The following is a 16902-nucleotide window of genomic DNA, read 5'->3' as shown; positions in this document are numbered from 1 at the left end:
TTTAAATGGTTATTACTCAATTTTCTTCTGACACGAAAATGGAACTACCACGTTATAGCAGAACTGACTGCATATTACTCCACTGTATACGGCTGGGAAATAAATAGAATGGACATAGCCCACTGCAAGGAATACCAATGATAATACAGAGAGGCTTAAGCATAATATAACTTTATGGAAAGCAAGTCTTCACTCATTTTTGGCACTAAGTTAGCATCTGTCTACATCATACTACCCACACACTTTCAGCTTCTGAAACTGTTAAATGTTTGATTATGTGTCTTCATGTAATGCTATAAAGTGACAATGAAACAACACACGACACAGAAATTTTCCACCAACTTGGAAATTAAATAAAAACACAAAAGATATGATTTTAATTGTGGTTTACCAGAAAAGCTGAACACAATCCACTCATGTTTGATGTACCGTACAAACGTACTTTTTTCTCAAGAATGCTGTTACAATCGTCCTGGGGAACCATAAATCAAGATAACCAAATTTACTTCATGACCCCCAAAGAAATTACCAACAAAATTTTACTCTTTGTAACTTTCACTTTAACAGGAATCAGAAATAATGTAGTCATTCATGAATTAACGGGCAAAAAAAAACTTTACATATTGCACTGATATTGCAAATTTCAGCTATTACAGCATTGCGTATGAATTAGTGAAAGATATAAACAGTTTGTAACTGAGGCCCTGGATTGTCCTGAACCTGTTTAGCAAGGACCATTTTCACCGTGGGTAAACCAGCTGATGAGCTCCTTTGTTGCTCATTACCTGATCCAGAGGACATCAGCTGGTAAATTTTGCTCAGAAAATTTGCTCCATATGGGGCATCAAGATGCAAGATGGGAAAAAGGAAGACTTGTATTTTGTCTAGCTATTTCCATGACATCAGCATGTGTGAAAGTACTTTAGAGTCAATGAAATACTTTAAATGTTGTTACTGTAATGTGCAAAGGCCAGTTTGGGGCTGTTTGGACAAAGTAGTTATCAGAATTTGCTCACGAACATCAATAAGCTCCCTGCTCTTCTTTGAAGTAATGCTATTGGATCTTTTATACCCATCTGGTGGGGACAGGAGGATCTTGGTTTAACACCTCACCAAAAGTCAACACCTCTGACATACATCAGCCCTAGACTTTTGCGCTCAAATCATGTAGAGAAATTGGAACATAAATTTCTGACTCATCAGTGCGACTATGAGCTATGGCTGACAAAGGAGAACACAAAGATAGTAATCCCAGTAACGATAATTTTAACATATAATTTACATATTTGAGTACTACGTACCCAAAGGAATATTGACTTTTTCACTGAAAATGCCAAAAGCTGGACATAGTTTACAAAAGAAAATTTCTGAACTAATACTTTACATCTTGCAATATCTTCTATAATATATTTTGTCCCAAGATATAAATTCAACATAATAACACAGACAACTGAATTCATGAAAGCAGAGTTTATCTTCATGACTACTGCACACACTAGAAGCCGTCAGGGCAGATGATCAAAGGTCCTCAGATTCCTGTCACACAATATCGGGAACCTCAGTGAATAGTGAGAATGTTTGGGTGGAACTGCTCTCTTCCAGTGAAGATTTAAGCCTTATGTCTCATTGTAGAGTTACTAACTGCTCCAAAACCAAGCTATTTGGTTGATCAAATATGTAGCTACTGTTGTAATGCAAATTTCACTTTAAACAGTCAATACAACAAAGATACAAATTAAACAAACACACGAGAGGATATTGCTTGTGGATGACAATATGTAGCTATATAGCTCTACAATTTGATCTCCTTTATTTATACAGTGTCGGTCAGGAGTCCTACTCCCAACAGCTTTTACATTTATCATCAACAATACACATTTCTACAAATTCACTACCCTGGGATCACAAAAGTCCGATGGTATAGCTCTCCAGAATAACATTCTATCTGACCAAAACCAAACACCAAATTCACTACTTGGTCACTCTTGGTAAATCACCTAACCTTTGAATATTTCCAAACTACTTTCACAGCCTACCCAACATCAGACTTCTTTTAGCTCACTCAAACAGTGCCTCGGAGCTCCAGCATCTATATGTTAATTCTCTTCTGCTTCCAGCTTTTTGTGACAATCAACTAAGAAACTGTCATAATATCTTTTTCTTGTTGGTACTGCCTCCAACTCAAGAGCTGCTTAAATCGTATGGACAACTAGTTTCTGTCCCAGAAAGTTAAACTGCATTTTTCTTAAAAAGATAAACAAATATGCTTAAAAACATTATACATCCCACAGACACGTTTTAAATACTGCAAATTTCCTTACTGTTCTTCTTCCAGGTTAATGGTTGTCACAACGTATAACCAATTTCACAGTCGTGAAAGGAAGTTGTTTGTGGTAAAATGGAAAAAAGACCTGAAGAATGTATGTGAGGTCAGCTAGGCAAATGCAAGGTAAAGAATGATTGGACAAAGCACAAACAATATGCTACATTAGGGCCTCTTATGATTCACAATCTGAAGCTCTGCTCATAAATAGATTTTTATTTATTGATCCAGGATTTGTTAAAGTGTTACTGAATGCCTTTGAGATGGAAAGAATAACAAAATTCACTCATCAAGTCAAGAATTGAGAAATGATCCATGCACTGCAGCTGCTGAGCATAATTGAGAACTAGTTTATGGAGGCGATTGTTGATTTGACTGTGATACTTGAACTACAATGATGCAATGATGCAATGATTTCCATTCCTAGAGGTTACATAGGGGTTCCTTCCAGAGTTGGAATTCTCAACAATGAATGGAAGCCTGAATAACACTGAATTTGCAAATTTCTATGAAAAAACAACCTTTCAAAAGGCTCAGAGTACATCAAGAAATGTCAGTTATTTAACTGCACAGTAAAACGGCATAATGTTCTACAGAAAAAGAGGAATCTCAGACAAAAAGTAGGTTTAAAAATGGTCATTAATCATGTCAGCTCAAACACGGACAATTTAAGAGAAGCTTATTGTGTGCACTGTTGAATGAACCTGATTAATCTGAATTAATTCTTCTAGAAGCTCATTCCACAGTTGCTGCTACGTTTTCCAGATTGGACAGAGCTTCGCATCAGACTCATATGGGATCTTATAATGGGCTTACGATTGCTCAGAAATCTTGTGTATTGTTTGCAATAGATATTTTTCAGTGAAGCAGAGGTGATCAAGTGTTTTATAATAGAAAAGATGCAACGAATATAGCAGAGAGGACAGAGTAAATACTGGCAAGTGTTTGGGTGACAGCTCTACAATACACCCCCATTCAGTCCATAAGCTTGACTAAAGTTCTGGTGGTCTGTCATTTCAATTCTCTGCCTTACTCTAATGCTGATATTTCTGTCCTCTGCCAAGTGCTTTGTTCTTGTGAAGTTCAACACAGACATGGGGAGCAGCACTCCTCCTCTTTATTAGGCACTTAACAATCTTCCAGACTCAGCATTGTGTTCAACAGTTTCACAACCTATCAGATCCATTTTGCTTCTCTTCTGTGGTTTATTTCAAATTTTTCCTCTTATTATATTTACTGACCTCCTGCACAGAGGAGGAGGCAAGGAGTGGTGATGGAGGAGAAGGTAAAAAGCCAGGGGGGGTTTGCAGAAACAAGCTTCCCACCTCTCTGCTCCTTCTTCCCTCCCATCTGTCCCTGTTCTCCCCACCCACATGTTTAAGCAGGGCATAGAGTGCATATGCACTCTTATCAGCAAACATAGCTGTCCTCGAAATACAGTGTGAACCTTTATGGAAATGTATCTCTCTCTACAGATGCTGCCTAACCTGCTCAGAATTTCCAGTTATGTTTTTTTTTAATATAGAGGGGATTGGATTCAGGTTCATGATACAGAAGAGTACATGGAACCAGTGCACACTTGCACTGTGATAATTAATCCAAAATGTCAACAAGGTCTTTTATTCTGTTTGTGAGGTTTGAACAAATAAAATGTTGTCTCATCATAGATCAGTTTTAGATAAAGCATAGCCTAAACATTAATTTTAGGGAATCAAGGATAAATTCCAGCTCTTCCTTCACATTCTTTTGTTTGTAGAGAATAGTTAACAGTGAGATAAATCAAATAGAAATTGGCCATGTGGATGCGCAATTCAGAGTTCAATTTTTATCGTACGATAATCTGTTATGGGAGCAGACCCATCATCTCTCTCCCATTAACCCAGAATTGGAATACAAACCTCTGTCTCCCTAAATGAAGTGGTTAAGCACAAGCATGATTTGAGAATTCATGCCTTTCCTCCTGTTATATGTGACATTAAACTCAAGACCATTACTTATAATATGCCATCTGCCCCAACCTTTCCTGTTATGTTGTCTGCAGATCATAAACTAAAACTAAACTAACTGTAATCCCCTCACATGCAAACAACAAGCACATCTGCCAAACTATGTCACATTAACACAGTGCAATGATCATTGATATCATTCTTCAGTAGTCACCCCAGACCATTTAACACATAAAAGTAATTCACTGTGCAACACTGAAGTTGTTACTGTTTTCTTCCAGAATCAGGGTGGGAAGTGCAATTATATTGCTACACAGTAAACTAACTCACCTTTGCCTTTTCAGTTGACATATTGGGCTGTTAATTTCACAGATTACAACAACCTGCACGAAAAATAAAATACAAATAAAAAATAAAAGCACGTAAGATATTAAGAGATAGATCAAGGATCTCAGCATTCATAAAATGGATTGGGCACATCTTCAGGATAGAGCATAGCAAATTAGAGTCACAAGGCAATTTCTGAATTAATTACATGTTTAGACACCATGTTATTTCCGATTCAGTACAAACAATGGTACAATTAAATCACTAACAGCTATAGGTCAAAGCACAGAAATGGAACTGATAGCCACTCAGTTCATCAAATGCACCAGCTGTACTCCCAAAGTAAAACTTCTGCTCAGAACCACTATTAGGGCTGTAATAAAAGCACATCTTAGCATATTCTGGCCTGGGATGAGGCGCTCAAAACTACTACAGGAACATTAGGCAAGACCTCACCACAGCACTAAAGCTCAGGATATATATCATAACTGAGCTAGCAGAGAGAAACACAACATTTCTCATTGCAGATTTGGCATAAATGTCAGATTATGTTATTTGACTTGAATATGTAGTCATTGCCGAATGATATTACTGCTAATGTTTTGACATAACCTTTAGTACTAGCATGACTAACTGCCTCACCTCCTTAAGTTAATAGGTTGGTGATTTTGTCCATTCTTTGCACAGATAACCAAATGCAGGTGAATCAGGTAGAATAATATCAACTTGAGATTTAATTTTATCCTTTACTTTACCTTGAAGATTATATCTTGTTGCATATCAGCTCATATATTTTTTATCATAAGCAAATACAGGGTATTTTGAGAAGCTGGTCACAGCACAGAACACCTGCTGCATTCTCAGACTGTGAAAAGCACAGGAGGCTCTATAACGGACAGGTTTGTGATTCTGTAAAACACGCTTTCCACGCTAGTCTAGCTCCACAACCAACCTGGAATTCCCACGTTACACAGCATTCTAGAAATAAAAAACACTTATTTTTTTCATTCCTGACAACTGCTAAGTTGGTGCAAAATCCCACTGGCTATCTCACATGTAAGATAAAACTCCACAACTATCTGAGGAAGGAACAGCGCTGAAAGCTAGTACTTCCAAATAAACCCGTTGGACTTTAACCTGGTGTGCGATTTATAACTTTGTCCACCCCCTGTCCAACACCAGCACCTCCACATCATCTCAGCAGACTAACAAGGCTTATGGGAATGAAATAGTTGCAACAGTTCAGCGGATTAGTTGGCAGTTTGGTGCATGGACACAATTAGAGAGTCTACAGTACCCTGTGCCCACGAAATCACGAATGGAAAATTCACCTATCCACACCTAAAAATAACAAAAGTTAACAACTGTGGGCCAAATCGCGTATCCATGATTTTTAACCTATTTTTAATGAGCTCCACACTCGCGAATTTCATTATTCACAGGGAATTCTCCAGAACAGAACCACTGCAGATAGAGAGGAATGACTGCATATAATATTTCCTCTACATAATACTTCATATTTCACATGTATATGCTTTAGAGAACACTACACTGTTTAATGTGAGGCTCTGTCAGTAATTGCCTAGTGCAATCTCCAAACTAATCACGCTATTGGAGTTCCAAGGTTCAGTGGGTTTCACCATCACATAGTGCTCATTCACAGCATAGATGCACTTAAACAACTGTCATTTTCTTTTACAATACATTCCACAAAATTGTCCTGAGGCATTTCATAGACAACACTTTCACAGCAAAAACTATAAATTGCCTCATTTTTAAATGTGATGGGGAAATTTATAAATTAAAAAAAATTAAGTGCTTCTTATACAATGTTATGCAATGACTAAGTTCAGTCTTCAGGTGAAGCTGTGTTAGAGAGCAGGGAAAGTTGAATTGGAGTGCAGATGTAATTCAATCTCTATTTTAAGTGACACATGCTGTGCCTAGGTTTATGTTTCCTTTACAAATCTATATGCCCATATTTGTAGCAGCAGCTGACTCTAAACTTGGCACATGATAATTCCAGCATCCCAGGTAGCACTTGGAGCAGCAATCTCAACCCAGGGACAGAGCTGGGACAAGGGAGAAACAACCGAATCACAATCTCAAAAGCCTTTTAATTGGTTTATTTATAATTTGTGGTCACAAAGTAATAAAACATGCAAGCAGACAATTTTTTTTTCAAAAATAGATTAGCCTGGTTAATGTTCTTCTCTTTTATCATTTATAAGATTTTCCTGTACCTCTGATACTTTGTTGTTCACTGCAAAGACTGAAGCAAAGCTTTCCAGTTGATTGATTAATGTTCTGTAGTAGTTAACAGATTTCAGACAGCTTTTAGGTCCGATTCCCAAGCGTTAGCGAGTTAAGCGACAGAAATCAGGGTACTCAGTTGGCCTCAGCAACCTTGCAGTAGAGAAAAAAGAAAAAAAAATGTTACTACTACTTATGACTTACATGTCGACATACTGTTACTGGGGTCCTACCACATACGCAAATCGACAGGTAGAAATTCATTTTTGGTGGTAGCATACATTTTGGGTTACTGTATAAGTTCATGTAGACAAACAGTTGCACTTCCCACCCACTAGTTTGTTTCTCTTAACTGAATATCACACAAGCTGAATAACTGGAGACCCATCTAATATTTGAAATCAAATATTCTCTTAGAAAAATAAGAAAACAATTTCAGCCCAACAGTAGAGAAAAGCATGCTAAATTATATTTTAAGTTTTAACATTTTTGAAAGAAGAAATACCCACAGTCACATTCAGTCTTTCTGAAGAACCAACACATACAATATATCCAGAGCATTTCCCTTCTATACTGAGGCCAGCATACACTTTCAAATGTGTTTGAATGTTTATGCCAAAGCAGTCCTGAAAAACGCAACTATTTTCCCAGGACTAATAGTTGCATTCCTGCATTAAAATGAATAACAAAACCTGTGTTGTCCCATAATGTCATCCTGAGAAACAACACAGCGGAGACCTGGAAGCCAGCCCACTAGGCTCAGGTAGCTAAGCGACAGAGTTATACATTTTAAGAAGCATTTAACATCTACTGCAAAATAGCAATCATTATGTAACATTCCCATATCCTGGTACTTTTAACCATCAAATGCTGACACTCATGCTTATGCACTTCATGGGTCACAAGCATGGTGCCACCATGAGGTGAACTGCTGCCAAAGAGAACTGTCACCTAGCATTAAAAGTCTTCAGAATCAGCTATGCCATTAAGCGCAGCACTGTGGTGTACAGATAAATCACTGGTTTGTCACATCACTAAACAGCTTCATGCCATTTACTGGCTTCCAAGGTCCCCAACTCAGTTAGTTCAGAAAGAAACTTTAACTGAGAATAGCACCACTAAGATTACAGTATAGAGACAAGCTTTGCCAAGAATCCACTATATCTGTATACTGCACTTGTTTGCTCTTTAACAGGAATTAATGAATTTTATGCCATTTCCCTGCTCTTCCCTTGACTTCTTCAAAGCTCTGCCTTTTCAAAAACGAGTTCCTTTTTAAACAATATTATTAGTCTCAGCTCAACGCTGTTTGTGGTAAAGTATTTATGCTCTAATAAGCAACTGCTTCAGTGTTCCTTCTGACACACAACTCTTTCATTCCATTTGCAATTCTGAGCTTTGCCCAAATTTTATTTGCCAACCTGTGGAAACAAGTTGGTATTATTCCTTTCTTTATAAATGCGCACAAATTTGAAAAACTTTGATTACAAATTTAACATTGTCTGTTCCCATTTATCGTCTTTCTTCCAGTATCATTAACAATGTATCATCATTTGAAGGATATTAGGATGACTTAATGTGCTGCCTAGTTCGCAGTAAAAGAAATAATTTGCTTTAAATAACAACTTTCACAATCACAGGATGTTCAAGAGTCAAATTAAGTATTTGTGAATCACTGTCACTATTGTTATGCAGGGAAACACAGTCTCCAATGTGCACACTGTGATGTAGATAATTTGTTCTCATGACATTGGTCAAATCAATGATCAGTCCTTCAGTTTAAAATCTTATCCAAAAGACAGCATGTACCTCATTATTGCATTAATGTATCTGCCAAGATGAGTTTGTGAGAGTCAATGCACTGCCTTTAAACAAAACAGACTCTTACCAACAGAAATTATCCCAGTACAATGTCAATGCTTGGAAAATTACATCAATTAAGTTAGATATGACCTATTCATAACAAACCCTTACTCTTAATTTCTAGTTAGGCCACACCATTCTACAATTCACTAATTTCAGTCTATAATACAGACTCCAGAAGAACCCAATACATGGTTAAGACAAACTTCAGTCTTGCCCTTTACCTCTATCGAATAGCAATTTAAGGTTTGTTTTTGCTACTCTCCAGTAGAATTGCTGGCTTAAAAAGATTTTTTTTTGAGAATCATGGTTAACTATGCTGTCATTGTTTGTCCTTACTCCTTACTGACTGAATAATAAATTAAATGTGTTTACCTACCAGATGCTCTTCCAAAATAAAGCTAACGAAACAACTGTGGTTGTTAAAATTCAATAAAAGCAATTTTGAAACATCAAAACAAAAACTCAGATTTCAACTATATTGCACAATGGAGTGAGATCCCACATTCAAGCGCTCAGCTCCCAAAGGGGTGCAAACCACAAATGTACAAACGCATAAAAAGGAGCAATGGGAAAAAAAAGGAAATAAGACTTAACTACATCTGCTTTGTATTCACAAAGTAATCTAACAATGGGATTTTGCAACAAGATACACAAGATGTTCAAAACATTATGGGAATAGAAACAATTACATTTCCAACAAATAAAATTTTATATAATTAAAATTCAAACATTTCATGAAGATTGAAACGCAACATCAAAACTATCTCTTGCCCATCTCTCACCTCTGTAATTTATTTTAATTTTATTTGAAATCCAGTAACTGCAGATTAGAGATCATGAGAGCGCTTTTAGGAACTCAAGTCACTTCAGATGCCCATTATTTTTTAATTTTAGCTCACGAACGTGGTTATTATTGACTACATCATCTTCCCTGCTTACCTTCAGAAGATAGTATTGGCTGAATGGCCTGAAGATAGCAGCTCATGTTCTACTAATTCAAATTATGACTGATCTTATTGCTTTTTTTTTAATACACTGTTCGGAAATGACCTTTGGTGGCGATCTGTTTTTTATTGTCTGCCCCTAATTGCCCTTGAGGTGGTGGCGATGAGCTGCCTTTTTGAATGGCTGCAGTCCATGAGTTGTAGGTAAATCCACAATGCACATTAGGGAGGGAATTCTAGGATTTTCACCCCAAGGATAATGAAGAAATAGTGATATATTCTGAGTCAAGATAGTGAGTAGCTTAGAGAGGAACCTGCAGGTATATCCAATGCCTTTGTCCTTCTCGATAGAAGTGACAATGTATTTGGAAGGTGCGGTCTTAGGATGTTTTGTGAATTTCTGCAGTGCATCTTGTAGATAGTACATACTGTTGCTACTGAACACTAATGGTGGAGGGGGTAGATGATGGTGCCTATGCTGCCAAATAAGGAGGCTGCTTTGTCTTTGATGGCATCAAGCTTCCTGAGTGTTGTTAAAACTGCACCCATTCAAACAAGTGGGGAGTATTTCATCACACTCCTAACTTGCGCCTTATAGGCAGGCTTTGCAGAGTCATGTGATGAGTTAATTGAAGCAATATTCCTAGCCTCTGACCCACTCTTGCACATATGGTGAGTCCAGTTGGTTTTTCTCAATGGCAACACCAAGGATATTGATCGTGGGGGATTCAGTGATGGCAACACCATTGACAATCAAGGGGCAGTGGTTAGATTTTCCCTTATTGGATATTCTCATTGCCTGGCATTTGTGTGGAGCAAACATTATTTGCTACTTTTCCATCCAAACCAGCTGTTGTCCAAATCTTGTTGCATTTGAATATGGACTGCTTCAGTATCTGAGGAGTTGTGAATGGTACTGAACATTGTGCAATCATCAAGCATCCCCATTTCTGACTTTATGATGGAGGTAAGGTCATTGATGGTTGGACCAAGAGGAACCTCCTGCAGAGGTTTCCTGCAGCTGAGATGACTAATATCCAACAAACACAATCATTTTCCTAAGTGCCCCAGTATGACACCAACCAGGAGAAAATTTCTCTCAACCCACTGATTCCAGTTTTGCTGAGATTCCTTGATGCCACACTCAGTCAAATATAACCTTTTCTGACAAGGGCTGTCACTCTCACCCCTGCTCTGGAATTCATCTCTTTTGCCCATGTTTGAACCAAGGCTATAATGAGGTCAGGAGCAGAGTAACTTTGACAGAACCCAAACTAGTCATCACTAAACAAGTTATTGTTAAGCAGGTGCTGCTTGATAGCACTGCTGATGACACCTTCCATCATTTGCCTGATGATTTGAGAATAGACTGAGGAGGCAGTAATTGGTCAGGTTGGATTTGTCCTGTTTTTTGCAAACAGGATACATCTGGGCAATTTTCCACATTGTAAATGCTAGTATTGCTTATTTCCATATCCCTTGCTTTCATTAGTACCTAGAAATCAATCTCTGTCCCGACATATCCAATGACTCTAAGCTTTCAAATGCCTTTGCTGAGAGAATTCCAAAAGATTCTAACCCCTCAGTGAAGAAATTCTTCCTTATCTCGGTTCAAAATAGCTTGCCTCTTATTCTGAGACAGTGTTCCCTGGTTCGAGAACACCATTTTTCGGGAGACATCCTTTCTGCAGCCATGCTGTGCAGTCCTTTAAGAATTTTGCAAGTTTCAATTAGATTACTTCTCATTCTGCTGAACTCCAGAGCATCAAGACCCAGTGTCTTCAATATCTCTTTAGGGGACAGGCCTACAAACCCAAACATTAGTCTGGTGAACTTTCATTGTGCTCCCTCGATGGAGGACATACCCTTGACTAAAGAGCCCTAATCATCTCTCGACATTCTGGACGCATTTCACCAGTGCTTTATTCAATCGTAGCTCCAAGTCCTGTAGCAATAGAGGCCTTTGTACCACCTGCCTTCCTAATTGTGTGATGCACAAGTAGATTAGTTCCCAGTGATTTAAAAATGAGGACATCCAGGTCACATTGGATATCAAAGCTTGCCAATCCCCTCTCATCATTTATGAGATGTTCTGCATATCAGTTAATTCTGCCCAAATCTCTCAATGATACAATAAAAAGAAATCTCATTCAGTCAAATTGCCAAGGGTCCACACACAAATGTGTGTTAAGCAGAGCTTCAGGACAACATTCCTGTGATACTTGATTTGCCCTACAAACACCATCTACCAAAAAAATCAGGAAAACATATTGATACAATAAATAGGCTAGGATTTAAACTTTTCTGAGATGAATACTAATTTATCACAGTCAATGAGACAAAAGTGACAGAATCAGTTTCACATTGCTCGGATGGATACAAAATTACACTTTTGAACTGGGTTATTTGCCTCTTTTCCAAAAACTGAACATTAAGCCTTTCATATTTCTGAGCCACTTGCCATACTTAGAATATTTTAGATGACGTGAACATCAGACAACAGGAACTCATACTCCAGTAAATTCTAGCCTCACTCAGCACATTGCCAACTGTACAAATTCAGCCTGACCTAGTCTGAACCATCAGAGCTCAGTGAGCATAGAAGATATAGGGATAACAATAAAATATTATGTAATATCTACTGAAGTAATCTGGATTAACCAAACCCTACAGTGTTATTTCATCTAATGGTTCAACAGAGAAATGAACCACCGTGACACCTTCCATACACTACAAACAAGATAGCTACAAGTTTGTTGGCAAGTCTGTTGAAGTACTTGATTTTAGCCTGGAAAGTAGTTGGATTGAAATGCTGGCCCAGTGCCCTTGCACACTAAAAGGGACTGATGTGGCAAGGAATCTACTCCCAATCACAATCTACTGATCCCACCTGGCAAGTGCAAGGTTAAGAGTTAAATTATGATATCTGTCAATGGTGGAATAGCATGCTGACAGATCAAGAAAGGCAGATCGAGAAAGAATAGCCACTGATGCAATGCATTGGTGAACTATTCACAGACAAAGGTCACAACCTTCAGAACAGAATATTTGGAACAAACAGATAATAGATTGCAAATAGCTGCTATGAATCAAAGAATCCTACCCAATTCAAAACAAATAAAGTAAGTCAATCATGCGATGCATTCCTCTGCAGCTTAATTTATTGTGGTTTGAAAATATTTTGCTTATATAAAAACATACAAGCATTAAGGAAAACAATATCTTTACCATAGAAAACATAGATATAATTATTTTCTACATTACATGGAACCACCTTATTTTCTGGGGTTCTTTTCCTGACTAGGGGTTTCCACATTATATGTCTCCAAGTCCTCCATTTCTTCCTCTCACACTGTCCCAAACAGTACCCTTCCACTGAAACTCTCATCTGCCTGGCTGAACTGGTCCTCAACTTCAACTTCTTCCAATCCTCTCACTTCCTCCAAACAAAGGGGTAGCCATGGGCACCTGCATGGGACCAAGCTATGCCTGCCTATTTGTTGGATATGAGGAACAGTCCATCTTACACAGTTACACCAGCACCACCCCACAACTGTTCCTCCGCTACATCGATGACCGTATCAGTGCCGCCTCATGCTCCAACAAGGAGGTTGAACAGTACATCAACTTTACCAACACCTTCTACCAGACCTCAAATTCACCTGGACCATCTTGGAAACCTCCCTCCCCTTCGTGGACCTCTCCATCACAATCTCTGGTGACTGACTAACCACAGACATATCGTACAAGCCCACCGATTCCCACAGCTACCTTGGCTACACCTCCTCTCACCCTACCTCCTGTAAAAATGCAATCCCTTATTCCCAATTCTTCTGCCTCCACCGCATCTGTTCCCCAAATAACAAATTCCACCTCAAAGTTCCAGTTGCCCCCCCCCCCACACGATTACAACTTCCCTTCCCACATGATTGAAGATGCCCTCCAGTGCATCGCCTCCACTTCATGCACCACCACCCTTAAACCCCACCCCTCCCATCAAAATGAGGACAGAACCCCCCCTCCCCCGTGCTCACCTTCCAGCCCACAAACCTCTGCATACAACATATCATCCTTCACCACTTCCGCCACCTCCACACAAACCCCACCACCAGAGACATATTTCCCTCCCCATCCCTATCAGTGCTCCGAAAAGACCATTCCCTCCACGACTCCCTCATCAGGTCCACACCCCCCCCACTGGCCCACAACCCACTCCTGGCACCTTTCCCTTTCACCATAGGAAGTGCAAAACCTGGGCCCACACCACTCGCCTCACCTCTGTCCAAGGCCCTGAGGGATCCTTCCACATCCGTGAGAAATTTACTTGTACCTCTACCAATGTCATCTACTACATCCATTGCAACCAGTATGGCCTCCTCTACATTGGGGAGACAGGACACCTTCTGGCAGATGGTTTTGGTGAACATCTCTGGGACACCCGCACCCACCAACCCCACCACCCCGTGGCTGAACACTTCAACTCACCCACCCATTCTGTCAATGACATACAGGCCCTGGGCCTCCTCCACCGCCAAATCATTACCACCCGATGCCTGGAGGAGGAACACCTCATATTCCACCTTGGGACCCTGCAACCACATGGGATAAATGTGGATTCCAACAGCTTCCTCATTTCTCCTTCCCCCACATTATCCCAGTCCCAAGCCTCCAATTCAGCACAACACTCCAAACCTGCCCATCACTCCCCCCTCTGACCTATCACCTTCTCCCTCACCTTCATCCACCTATCACTATCTGAGCTACCTTCCCCTCTACCCACCCTCTCCCATTTATCTCTCAACCCCGATCCACAAGCCTCATTCCTGATAAAGAGCTTATGCCCGAAACATCGATTCTCCTGCTCCTTAGATGCTGCTTGACCTGCTGTGCTTTTCCAGCACCACACTCTCAACTCTGATCTCCAGTCCTTACTTTCTCCTGGTTAATTTCCACATTATATCTAATGCATTCACTGCAGAAAGACCAAACCAAACTTACAGCCTACAACCAGCCTAGCACAATATGGTCCATCAACTAAATTGTGTACAACTTCTTCTTGAGATTTTCTGATTATACTTTTGAAGTTTATTCAAAGTTCACTTTACAGCAAGAAGAAAACAAAAGTAGTAAATCAAAATCAAAGCCAAATGTTCAACTCATTTTGATCTTAACAGTCCTTGTCCTGCGACAAAGGTGCAAATTACTGATGAAACATTTTGATCATTACCTAAAATGAGGGTTGTCGAAAATATGGTTCCAGATTAAAATTTGACTGTTTCCTCACAGCTTTTCTGCATTACATCTGCTACTGAAACGCCAGATTTTCTCAACAGTTTGTGATACCACCACATACTAACAAGTCGCATTCATACACTACCCTTCACTTCATGTCCAAAGGCTCATAACAGGAAAGAGTTGAACATCAGAACTTAGGAAATGGATAATAACATATTCAGAATTTGAGTTTTCTGAAGATTTTCAAAAAATAAGAGTCACAACAAAGAGAAATCAACATTAATAAGAGGAAGATCTGCACCCTGGATGGGTCAGTTAAAACCTCTACCATTGCTCAAAGTGGAGGAATGCACAATTGATTAGAGTAAATAAGGGAGAAACAGGGAGAGAAAATCTCCATAGATATTTAAAAAACAAGTGTGAAAATTTTGAAATCAAATGCTGTAGTCTGGAAACCAGAGGTATACACACAGGAATGTGTATGCAGATCAGAGTGCAAACAGCAGAATTCCAAATGGGTTCAAGTTCATATAGGGTGGAGCTCAGAAAACAACAATGGATGGCTGTCAATGGAGAAACTGTTCCTTTATGTGACAAAGGATCAGTCTTGACTGAGGTAGGGAGAATAGACTGCTCATCATCTGGAAATGGAAGTCAGCAATCTACCTCAAGTACCTGCACTGTTAAGACATGCATGAGACATCTACAATATATAAACAATGCCCTATGAATGGAGTTCTTTCTTTCAAATGGATGAGAGGTGGCAGTCTGAGCAAACAGGATAGGACACCATTAAAATTAGCACCAAAGGTGCACATTGAAGGGAAGAGGTTTAGTTCGGCCTTGCTGCCGTTGAGTTCCAAAATTTGATGTCGAACTAGCAGTCGGGGACAGTGACAGTTGAGCTAAATCGGATTTATCATTAGCCTCGCGTAATGCAAACACCAACACAAAGGGGTACAGAGATGATTACAATGTCGTTCAAGCTGATGGAAGGGGTAATGTTGATTGTTTGGGATAGACAGGAGTGGAATGAGGCAAGAGTGGTGATATAGAGGTAACCCATAAAAGAGAGGCGATGGAAGGATGAAGTTATTAGAAACTGCTTTGTCTCACGCTAATCTGTAGTTTCTCTTTTCCATTCCTCACCTTAAGCCTTTCTTTCTTACGTTAGGTATTTCCACCCTCACTTCCTCTACTTCCCCACCCATCCCTCAGTGTTCCTCCCACATTCCTCTCTCAGGCGGGTAGATTCTTTATCCCGGACCTCCCTATGTAGCCTTCGGCCGTCCATGTCATGGCCTCAGGGTAACTCCGCTCCCTCGCAACCGACCACGCTACAAGGTACATACCCAACAGGTAAGCCAGTGCCCCCAGCTTTATATAACTCGTTTCCCTGAGGCCGCACAATAACCTCACTCGGAATAAGGAGCCAGATTCTGGGACACACAGCTGATATCCCGTCAGGCACTGCGCAGACTCTCCTCCAGGATCCCGGCACGCTCCGCGCCACCATTCATCCAGTATCCCGGCAGCCTTCGCGGCGGAGGTATTGTGTTGGTTATAAGAATAAATGTTATATGTTGGATTGCTTATCCTTTTAGGTCTGTCTTCTTAAGTCAGAAAGCATTTCCAATTACAGGAGACAGGCCTGTCATACTGGAAAGACATTGTCCATTACTCTGGAATCACCAGGATACTACCTCAAATTGAAATTCATAGTGTCATTCACAGTTGCATGTATATTTATGTACTCATGTGGTTGTGGTATACAAAAAAAGGTGTTTAACGTGTTGAGTATATGAGAGGCAGGTGGTAAAATATTGAAATCTCTTGGACTATATCCAAATACATTGCTGGACAACTGGCCTAGCCGTTCACCACCATATCAGTCGAGAACATTCAAAACACTAAACTACTTTCTCTCACGTGCACATTTTTGCCAAAAAAGCTCACTTTTCCAGGATTATCTTAATTGCAAAGGTAATCCTGTCTAATTTTCTCGATA

General features: G+C 39.6%; 1 protein-coding gene across 2 annotated transcripts in view; it reads right to left on the bottom strand.

The window, feature by feature from the left end:
- Window positions 1–16393, bottom strand: part of LOC140487838 (septin-2) — a 129483-nt gene extending 113090 nt beyond the window's left edge. Inside the window, exons 1-3 of one of the 2 annotated variants that reach the window (XM_072587134.1) lie at window positions 16247–16393; window positions 6840–7002; window positions 4600–4652 (exon numbers count right to left, since the gene is read on the bottom strand). In XM_072587134.1, the coding sequence (XP_072443235.1) occupies window positions 4600–4620 (21 nt within the window). In that variant the 5' untranslated portion in view covers window positions 4621–4652; window positions 6840–7002; window positions 16247–16393. The remainder of the gene's footprint in view (window positions 1–4599; window positions 4653–6839; window positions 7003–16246) is intronic. The other variant, XM_072587135.1, reaches the window with a different exon arrangement.
- Window positions 16394–16902: the final 509 nt, after the last annotated feature.

Source organism: Chiloscyllium punctatum, chromosome 17, assembly GCF_047496795.1.
Source record: "Chiloscyllium punctatum isolate Juve2018m chromosome 17, sChiPun1.3, whole genome shotgun sequence".
Taxonomy (NCBI): Eukaryota; Metazoa; Chordata; class Chondrichthyes; order Orectolobiformes; family Hemiscylliidae; genus Chiloscyllium; species Chiloscyllium punctatum.
The sequence above is the reverse complement of the archived record's forward strand: the minus strand, read 5'-3'. Positions and strand labels throughout refer to the sequence as shown.